This window comes from Helicoverpa zea, chromosome 17 (assembly GCF_022581195.2).
Source record: "Helicoverpa zea isolate HzStark_Cry1AcR chromosome 17, ilHelZeax1.1, whole genome shotgun sequence".
NCBI classification, from domain to species: domain Eukaryota; kingdom Metazoa; phylum Arthropoda; class Insecta; order Lepidoptera; family Noctuidae; genus Helicoverpa; species Helicoverpa zea.
The window spans coordinates 79311-90029 of NC_061468.1; the positions used below are offsets into that span (position 1 = coordinate 79311).

At 40.9% G+C, this 10719-nt stretch overlaps 1 protein-coding gene across 4 annotated transcripts; it reads right to left on the reverse strand.

The window, feature by feature from the left end:
- Positions 1 to 1327: 1327 nt before the first annotated feature.
- LOC124638062 (tafazzin) lies at positions 1328 to 9463 on the reverse strand. Of its 4 annotated transcripts, XR_006985325.1 has the most exons (5): positions 9167 to 9460; positions 6969 to 7094; positions 4733 to 5156; positions 2430 to 2934; positions 1328 to 2383 (listed from the first exon to the last, which is right to left on the reverse strand). XR_006985325.1 is itself a non-coding variant. In XM_047174869.1 (4 exons), the coding sequence occupies exons 1-4, from the start codon at positions 9279 to 9281 to the stop codon at positions 2754 to 2756; spliced, it is 846 nt and encodes a 281-aa protein (XP_047030825.1). In that variant the 5' UTR covers positions 9282 to 9459; the 3' UTR covers positions 1328 to 2753. The 4 variants fall into 4 exon arrangements, 3 of the variants coding, with proteins under 3 accessions (XP_047030825.1, XP_047030826.1, XP_047030827.1); XM_047174869.1 differs by having other exon boundaries at positions 1328 to 2934; positions 9167 to 9459; XM_047174871.1 differs by lacking the exons at positions 1328 to 2383; positions 2430 to 2934 and adding an exon at positions 3503 to 4581 and having other exon boundaries at positions 4720 to 5156; positions 9167 to 9463.
- Between the last annotated feature and the right edge of the window lie 1256 nt (positions 9464 to 10719).

Here is a 10719-nt window from a genome sequence, read left to right on the forward strand (position 1 = left end):
GCCGCTATAATGTGCCATAACCTTTATGGTGTTCTAATTTTTGCACATTTTTATTATATTTACTTTGTTTGAAAAAATATTTATTTTTAGGTTTTTTTTTTCTTTGTGTTAATCGATACATATTAACCAGTATATTCACGTATTTAATTTAATGTGATTAGGTGCGACACACCCGATATATTGTGCGGGACGTACTTAGTTCTACCGGATAAGCCCCGCAAGAGTAGCAAATGTTGCCAGACCCGCTCCAACGCTTTTCTGTCCGAAAATAAGAAACAGTTCATATAGTGCAAGCCTTGAACGCGGAGCTTTTATTTTGGTATGTTGGAATGATTGGACTCACAATCTAAAACAACTCAAAGTTGTTCCACATTCCTTGACTGAGCACTGGCTACGCAAGTTACGATTGTACTACTGCACTACCCGCATGTTGGCAGTACTGCAAAGCTAACAGGAATGCCTTGATATTGTCATTCATTAAGATGGTCGTAAAAAAAAAATAAAAACGATAGCTATTTAAATATGAATTTATCTTGATTTTTTTTTTTATTCGGTACCGACAGAAAGAAGTCGCCCGGGGCTCAGGTGATTAGTTAGATTATGGATCGGGTGATTAGACCCACTCATAAAATGCGGAAGTATATACCAATCGCGGGATGACGATCGATACAACTGCTCGTCAAGTACTAGAACAGCATAACTTTCATGAGCCCAGCAACACTCAATGCTCACAAACTACCAGGACAGCGTGAGTAGGTATAGCAATCGAACATTGAACAATGTGATAGTTGGTGTTGGTAGACTTCCTATTATGCATCCACAACAGCTATTTTATCCTGGTGCGGGAAGTAAATTGCTCGAGACGCAGGTAAAACCGCGTGCAACATTGATTTAAAAATAGTTTGGAGTATCTGAGGTTTTGCACATTTAACGTTATACATCATCGTCGCCTAGAAATGCCTTGTCCCACAGTACCGTCTATACGCTAACTATAGTTATATAATGTATAATAGTTCTATTCCGTCTTTTAGGTTACCAAAAAATATAGGACAGGATATATTGAATTCACTCCGATATAAGGCAGAAGGGTTGGGAGTTGGGAGCGGGTTTTTGTGAAAGTGCTCAAAAGTTACGAAACACAACATTCTAGTGTTGTATCTTCGTTGGTGTTTGTTTGTGAGAGAAAATAAAAATACGTGTCCACTCTTTTAGTGTTATTTAAAAACAGAATAATTACTTTTTTTCATTCACCATGCTTATTCTGTCGTATAGGTAGGATGCATAATTTTCTTTTATTATTTAATCGTAAAAAAGGAAACAAGGTAACTTTATGTCCATCGATTTATTTGGAAAAATTATTTCCTCAAAAAGCACATCACACTTATTTGGACAACAGAACATGATTATGTTATGGCTTAACACAACAACACTATAGCATCTAGGTAAACTTATATACAACATGGCGGCTGACTGTACAAACTGGCGCAAGTGCACCGCACTCGCCTCAAACATAACTATTATTTACAAAATAACAATAAATAATAATTAGCGATCGGAAGACTGGCGTCTCGGACAGAGGCGCGCGTCGTCACAGCTCGCTCTCGGCTTGAGCAGAGCGAGCCACGCGCCTCCACTGCCGCGGTAACGCTTCATTACTATTCTGCTCTGATTACTTTTCACACCGTTCGCATGTTCAGTTGTGTCAGCAACAGCACAACTGCACCCTCCTTACGTAACATTTCTTTTTGCAGAGTTAACGCGTAGCTACTTAAGTACTATAATTATTTTTGCCATAAAAAATTGAACATTTTTAGTTTGACATCGTACTATTATCGTTGCAGTGTACGTATTAATATAATATTTTCGCAATAAATAGTTGACACGGCCGATGTCAATGGTGTGTGACACAGGGTGCAGTCCACAACTGAACACCTAAAGGTGGATCCAGACATTGCAAGGCATGCGCCATGGACGGCGCACAATGAATGCCTCGGCTTGAGGCGTGCCTGTCTATAGAAAAATGATAGCAACATTATGGTCGGGTCGAGGCATCGCCATACGTAGCATATGCCTCGTCACGAGTATACATGAAGTGTATCCAGGGTGCGAGGCATTCGCTGTGCGCGGTCTCGGCCCGTGACTCGCAATGCATGGACGGCTTAAGAATATGCGACGTGTGCCACCAAATTATACCTTAATATTTACTTTTATGTGAAAAATATAATTCATTTAAAAGATTATTTTTAATAAACATGTTTAAAAATATTTTGGATATAAAATATTGTGTACATTATGTGTGCAACAGTCTTTGGTTGTTGAGATGGCGGTAGCCGCTGAATTAAATCTCTCATCACATGTATGATATCCGCGAGGTGCGCCGCAGCCCGCGATGCGTCCGGCGACGCGTCGCGAGCTGCGGCGCCGCTCAGTATAACAGGAGACACTCGATATTAGTCGCTATCCTAAGGGATATAAATGATATAGATTAGGTAAACTGGTGTAAAAAAATATTCAAAAAATTCGTTATAAAAAATTAGTGAGTAGATACAAAATACGTAGAAGCTCCTGCGACATCAACAGTGGGCGAAGCCGGCGCCGTCGACAAGACGCGACTCCGCAACACGCACACACACGTACTCACCGCACACGACATATTAACCTTATCGATAAACATTCCCACGTGATAAACTTAGAATAGAATAAGTAAGGAGTAGAGGCGGGCTCCAGCTCTAGGCTGGGTAATACTGGCGGCGCTAGAGCTCGGGCTCGGGGTCCTGGCGCGGCGGCGGCGGCGCCAGCAGGTCGGCGGCGCGCTTGGGCGCGGCGCGGCGGATGAGCGCGTGCGTGGCGTCGCGCAGGCGCAGCAGCTCGCGCTGGATGGTGTCGGTGATGGCGGCGCGCGTCTCCTCCTCGCTGGCGTTCGCGCGCCGCAGCCTGCCACACACACTATACTTGCGCTGCTGTGCCTAGCGCCCCGACCGTGTTCCACTCTAACCGGATGCAGCCACTTCCACTCTATACCAGGGTCCCACATAAACCGACTGCATATCTGATCTCCTCGATCCGGTTACCTCGGCAACACAGATAACCGTAACCCGTACCTAACGATTGTCAAAAATGTTCGAATGACAGCCGGGAGTCCGATGACAAGTTCTTCCGTGTTTCGGAAGGTACGATAAACTGGTGGGTCGTTACGGGTAGTCAGAAAGTCTGACAATCAGTCTTGAAAAGTTGAATCATTTATTTCATTTCGGTCTTTACAAGGACTTATTAACGTCAAAAATATAAAAAAAATATTGCATAAATTAATTAATTATTGTTGCATTCCAAAAGTAGCCTCCCATGGGCAAGAAACTCCACGGTTGCGCTTTTTAAAAATAGTATACATAGTAGATAAGGTTAATAGTATACATAGTACAGTTAACATAGATACAATTAACATGCGGAGATCATGTAAAATCGCAAGCAATAAAATATGACGAAATTAAAATGGTACATGGTATTCACATTTACAAATCGATTTATATATTGGTAAAAAGTTACACACAATCAAAAGAAGTATATAATTTTAAGAGGTATTGGGTTGCCCAGGTAACTCGGTCGAGGAGGGCAAATAAGCAGTTTCTCTTTGTAAAACATTGATACTCAGCTGCATCCGGTTAGACTGGAAGCCCAACATGGTCGGAAAATGCTAGCAGTTAGGCAGGTAGCACATGACGTTTAGTAAAAAAACAGAGAAAATTTCATTTTGTAATTCCCCTTCGTTTCTATTGACCTGCGAACAGTCGCAGCTTACAGAAGCTAAGCACAATGTTGCCGCTTCGTTCAACTCCATCATTGCGTACGCTCTTTCTGGGCGAACCATCGTGATACGTACGAGAGAACCGACGCGAATCCTTTGTCCGGAAGAAGAAGACACAATCTTGATAGGACTTTTTAGTTAAAAACTCAGTTAAATTAAAATGTGACCTAAAATCAACGTTATTACAACAATAACAACTTTATGTTTAACAAATAAATTTTCTGAATCTGATTAACCAATTGAATCATTGTTTTGTTTAATTATTATAATTGAGTAAAAGTTATATCAAGATTGACCTTTAGTTAAGCGCCTATTCATATGGAGTATAGGTATACAAACTGTGTTGTACCTAATCACATTAAATTAAACACGTTAATATACTGGTTAACATTGACATACACAGTGTGTAGTACCTAATCACAATAAACTAAATACGTTACTATACCTACTGGTTATTATACGTCGATTAGCACGAAGAACAAAATAAAATACGTAAAAATATAAAAAAGTGTTTTTTTTCAAACAAAGTAAATAAAAATGTACGGGAATTAGAAGACCATGTAAGAGTCAGTCATTACAACAAAACTTTGTCAAAAAATTCGATACTCCTAACTTTATCTCTGCTTTACACATGATGTAAATTTTATGAAACGAAAAATGACTCCTGTGGCCAAATCACTGATTGAATTACGTTAATTTTTTAACAATTGGCCATAGAATATCATAAAGTGTATGTGATAGGATTTAATGTGATTAGGTTAACAGCCGACAGTAAAGTACTACCCGTGCCGATAAAGAATGGGATTAGAAATCGCGACAGCTGTATTTACCTCTCGCTCATACACTATAGCACATGAGCGAGAGGTAAATACAGCTGTCGCGATTTCTAATCCCATTCTTTATTGGCAAGGGTTGTAGTAGTGTACTAACTTGTCTAGCAGCTGGTGTATCTGGATGGGCTCGCCCACGTTGAGGAACACGTGCTTGCGGAACTTGAGCAGGTAGGGCTCCTGGTTGGGCAGCACGGCGTCCAGCCCCTCGTGCCACACGGGCACGATGAGCGGCGGCGCGGGGCACTCGGCCACGAGCCGGCCCACGCCCCACTTGAAGCGGATGTGCTCCTTGTTGACGTTGACGCGGCCCTCGGGGAAGATGTGCACCCACTCGCCGCGCGCCAGCCGCTCCACGCAGAAGTCCATGGCGGGCTGGTGCACGCCGGCGCCGCGCACCACGGGCACGCACTTGCCGAGCGCGAAGAAGCACGAGTGCAGCGCGTTCGTGAAGCAGATGTCGTGCGCCGCCAGCGACCAGCGCATGCGCGAGCGGCTCGTCAGCGACCGCACATCCAGCACGCCTGCGACACCACATCGTCCTTAGCTAAACCTCTAATCTGTCTTACAAACAAATCTATATTTCTTGTGCTCGTCGTTATTTCTTAATCCATTTACTAAATAATTATTTATTTATTTTCATTTGTTGCTGAGACCCTGGACGATTTGAGTAAAATGCTCGATGACCTCAACGAATCTCCTATCAAGTAGATCTTAAAATGAACATGGATACCTAAGACAAGGTCTAGTGAAAAAAAAACCCATTAGTTCTACCGTACAACCATTGGGAATAAACCTATTTAACCGCTGTGTAGTAAGTACCTACACCCGTAAAAGTGGAAAATTGCACGTCCGAAGTTATTGATAGGAAAAACAGTTCAGCTCGGTTAGTCCAACTTCGAGAAGGAGGTCAATTGTCGACTCCAACTCGACTGGGGAGCGTTCGGGAAGCTAACTAAAAACGCAACATTTTCGCGGATCTGTAGTAGTGGCAATGAGCAGGGCACATAGTTTGTAGAACAGATGGACAATGGGGCAGAGAAGTTCTCGAATAGCGACCGCGACTCAGGAGAAATCAGGCGCAGGACCGACATTAACGTGCTTCCCGATGCACGAGTGTATCCGTCACCAATTTTCAGACTGCCGGCTGCTTTGTAAAAATTCTATAACCTACAAAATAATTTTGGCCCGAACCTGGAATCGAACCTGGGACCTCGTGCTCAGCAGTCGCTCGTGCTACCTACTAGGCCAGCAATGCATAATGAAAGTTCATCTCACATTACTCCTGACATACCGATATCGTCTTCCAATTGAAATTGCAGTTCGGTAGCGGGTATCCTACCCTTGAACGTGGTCTGCAATCGCCTATACTTCTTCATTCTATTGTAATTATAAAAGTGTATGTTTATGTGATCGTGGATGGCACGGCACGCAGTAAGAGCGGCAGGCTGCGGCGACAATGGCCGGTGGTCGGCATCAGCTGTGGCGTGACGTCAGCCGCCACTACCAGTGCCACGCGTGCTCGATGCTGTTTATTTGTTTAAAGCCTCCAAAACTTCTGAACCGATTTGAAAAATTATTTCACTGTTGTAAAGTTACTCGGGATACCAGGGTGCTATATTTTATCTGGGTACGGGAAGTATATTCCACGGGCCGCGAGTGGAACCGCGGCAAAACAGCTAGTGGTCAAAATGAGTGCAGTCGTAACCGAACAACTCGTGAACGACACCGACTTGCCTCACTGCCTACAAGTATTTCGCTGATAAAAATGTATCGCACGGTACGCGCTTATCGCACAGATTATCGTTTCTACTTATAAAATGTAAGACGAACATGTAGTAATAACTATTTTGGCTAGTGGACACGTGATTATAATTTATCTATATTTACGTACATTATTTATCTATAGTTACATTTGTTTTCATGAACAGGCATAGGTACATAAGGAAAGTATTGTTGTTTTATTGGTTCCTAAGGTCTTCAGTAGCTAAACAGCCTTTCAGTTGCAAACATTACTGATCATCATACCTACCTATACACCTTTATGTGTATGTTTTATTTAGTAGAATTTAGCACGATATGCTTTCATCAGAGCGTGATGCGGCAATCCGCACCCATTATAACGTAAAAGTAATGTATAGCTCGGGAGAATGTGGGAGCGGCTGCGCCAGGGTTACGTAAACCTTTTTTATGTAGATAGCCATAATGTAATAATAAAGATAAACGGGAATGCGTTATTAGGATTATTTGTCAAAAATAGTTAATAATAGTTTAACGAGTATTGAGTGTAGGTGGCGCGCGCGGCATGGCTGTACATGGTGCGAGAGGGCACTGACCCCAGAGGCCGGGGTCGTCGAAGCACGAGTGGTGGTTGGAGACGGTGAGCAGCGGCTGCCCGCGCGGCCGCCGCACCGCCGCCGCCAGCGTCTCGCGGTTGTACACCGTCGTCTTGTTCAGGAACTCTGCAACACAACGCACTCAACTCACTGCACGTTCACTACGGCATTCACATCAGTGTAAAACGTACATTCACTAAAGTCTTGCTGGAATTTATATTAACTGTAACTAGAATCCGCCTGCAGTTTCTATTATAATCATCAGCACGGATATTGAGTGCTGACCTTCACCTGCGCAGAAGTGATTTATTGAGTCCCTTTGGTGATATGAAGTGAGGCGTGGGGCGGGGTAAAGCGGTGATTGGCCCGCAGCGCATCGCGTCATAGCCGGCACTCGGGATTGGATCTTTGCTGCAGTTGACCTCACGCCAATTTAATTGACACCAATTTTTATAAAATATATTTTTCTTTTTGTTTTTCATTTCATTAAAGAATAAATTAAATTCGAGGTAAAAAATTGTAGAAGTGAGTCCTCAAGAGAGTTAACAAGAAAAGTACCAAGGTACATAGTAGTTTTTTTTTGTCAAACTAGAAAATGTAACCTATATTTTAAATTAGAAACACTTTTGATTACCTAATTCCATCCGAATTTCCATTTCTCCATTAAATAAATCAATATAAAATCTTGCTTTACATCATTGAGCCAGTATGAAATTATGTAGGGAACTTAGGAAAACATAAATAATAAAAGGGTGTATGTTTTTTCTTGCCATAAGTGTACGGTGCGCAAAGCGATTCCCATATTCTAAAGCCTTCTGTTTTGCTTTTTTATATTTGTATAGATTGAAGAACAATTGAAATTTTTTGTAAAAAATGCATTCTTCACGTTTAGGGCTGCCATCTCGTATTTCGTCAAACCCGGACAAAGATTTAAAAAAACCCGGACATTTGGCGAAAATCGCTTTTTATCCCGGACGAGTCCGAAAATAATATGCAAAGAAAACAAGACCTAATTTTCATTTGGCCCGGTTTTCCCCGGACACTTCTTGAAACTCCGCCCGGACGGCCCCCGAACGGTCTCCAAACGAGGACAAATCCGGGGAAACCCGGACGGATGGCAGCCCTATTCACGTTGCAAGTTTATTTTAAATTATTATTATTAAAATTTCTCAATGTAGAATGACATTGTGAAGCTGTAGATAAACAATATTCTATGTTTAACCTAATTCCAGCAAATGGGTCAAAAAGGCATCAGCTATGAGATAATATCCATACTAGTGCAACAGTCGCTAGACACATGCTGAGTAATTTATTTAGTTTCACTAGCAACAGTAGCTTGTTAAGGCATTTAATGAATATTTAAAGTGAATAAATATTTGTCCCTGAGCATATATTTAGAGCTGGGCTTTGAGCCATACAATATACAGTTTGATCTTGACTTATTTAACCTCAGTAATATAAAACTAACAAACATTTGTTGCATAACTAGTTCTATGTTAAGTTTGTTCTTTCTATGTTAAGTAACGGCTTCATCCACATTCGTGCCCAAAAAAAATTACCTCAAAACATGCCTTACTAACTCTTACTTCACTTTCTCTAAACACAAAATATTATGAATTGAAAGAGTTTATTTCCAAGTTTCTTAATAGTATTCTTAAGAGCACAACCAGTTTTATTTTTGATCAAATTTAAAATTATGATGTAATGAAATCACGATACATCCAGAGTAGCAGTCATGGGGCCCGAGCTGACCAGCACTCTCCCGTGCTGGTACACTCTCTCCAACTAGCAGTCTTATGGGGCAACACAACCTACAACTATTCATTTATAATCATAGGTTTATATATATTATTCACTGATTCAACACATGACATAATATACAAATACTGGCACACAGTTCAGCATTTGGATAATGTTTTAGTAGTTGGACATTGAGCTTCATGACTTATACTTGAACTGAGGTTAAGCACTATCGATTATAGGGCCCATCACAATCATTTAATACGTAAATGAAACGTTGGCACGGAGGAGCGTCCACGTCCTAAGCAACAAGTTACAAATGTACGCTGATGTAAGGGTTCGGTCCCCACTACACTAACACATTACGTATTCAAAATCACGCGTTTGAGCAATACTGTTTAACACAAGATGCACTGCTTATTGCAAAGAAAGCGTGTCAGAAAGATAACTGTGCTTACCAATGATAATTTTACTAAATAATCCGACGACGGCGACTGTGATAGAACTCGCGCAGTACCACAGTCTCCCGGGGTTCCGGAGCCGCGGGATGATCCAGCCGATGTCGTAGCCCATGGCCGCGGCGGAAGCGTACCAGCACGACAACACGCTACAACAACATCATTACTGTGATGTTCTTTACTTAAAACACTTAAACTCTCTCGGAGCCAGCACTCGTGCAGCCTATTGTGCGAAATGTATGACAATGCCAATACTGACATGACTGACTGACTGACATTACAGTACAAGACAGCTATGGACAGCTATGACAGAAAGCTGACGTACAAAAATGGTGTTGCTATAACAATTTTAGTAATTAATAGACGAGAAGAAAAATCCACATGAGAGAGTGAAGGTATGCCATAGACATAATATTAGTAAACAGGACTGCGCATATAAACCCAAAAAACGAGCCGAGTGAAACAGTTAGTACGGAGGCTGTCTGTCCCTTTCTAATAGGGTGACTATGAGATTAAGCTATGTGAGACAAATCCGAATTTGCTAAGATTATTAAACACAGATTAGTATTGAAGTTTTAACTTACGCAGTTTGTGACCTTAAAATACTAATAAAGGCTTTTAATAATTAGCGGAAATTAGCAGTATAAAAGCAGGAAGATTCGAAGTGAAGACTGTTTTTTTTGTATTTCTACTTCATATATAGACTGCTGAGCCATTTATGTCGCCTTTCTTCATTTTTTGGGAAGCTATAACAATAGTACAACAGTTTTAAAATCCATCACCCATATTTTGACTCGTTACAAGAATTCATGGGCACCCTAGTTGTTTGGTTTACGAAAATGTTATTATTAGCTAACCTGTGGAACGATATATTGCAACCACCATAGGATTCACTTTTGCAAGTAGAAACGCAACACTTGTTCACCATTTTAATAGTTTAAATTGATTTAATACAAAAAAATATAAACAAAATTTTAAATGCTGATTACGCGCCAAGAATGTTCAGGGTTACCGCTAGAAAATAAAAAAAAGCAAAATAAAAATTTATGTTGTTTATGTTTTAATAATAAATACGAATAAATTAATGCGATTGTTATTAATTTGTTGACTTACAATTGTTAAAATAAGATAAAAATATAAGTGATTCAATTGTTTTTGGGAAGACAAAACTTTTGATCACAACATTTTTTTATGCTGGCAAGGTGTTAGAAAGAGACAAACAGCCTCCGTTCGAACTATCCCTCTCGGCTCGGATTTGCCTCTGTGTATTATGCAACCAATTTAGTACCTTATTGCGTTAGAATAGAGTTCATTTTCGTAAATATATATTTTGAGCGTGCGCAATCTTGTTTAGTAATATTATATCTATGAGGTATGCACTAAGCTGTGGAAGGTTTTTTTCGATAATTAAAAAAAAAATATTCCCAAGAAAGTGACGAGATGGCCATGTACTTACAACGCGAGTGTGCCTTTGCCAAGTTAGAAAAAAACATTGCACCGAGCCCTTTGACCCGAGATCCAAGAAATTCAGATAAAAGAGTTCTGGAAAATTG

Bases quoted from the DNA above. Each gene is read 5' to 3' on its own strand.
- LOC124638062 (XM_047174869.1), bottom strand. From the start codon at position 9,281: ATGGGCTACGACATCGGCTGGATCATCCCGCGGCTCCGGAACCCCGGG. The intron at 7,095-9,166 runs GTAAGCACAGTT...GTTGTGTTGCAG, and splicing joins ATTTAGTAAAATTATCATTG to AGTTCCTGAACAAGACGACG. The intron at 5,157-6,968 runs GTCAGTGCCCTC...GTGGTGTCGCAG, and splicing joins CGACGACCCCGGCCTCTGGG to GCGTGCTGGATGTGCGGTCG.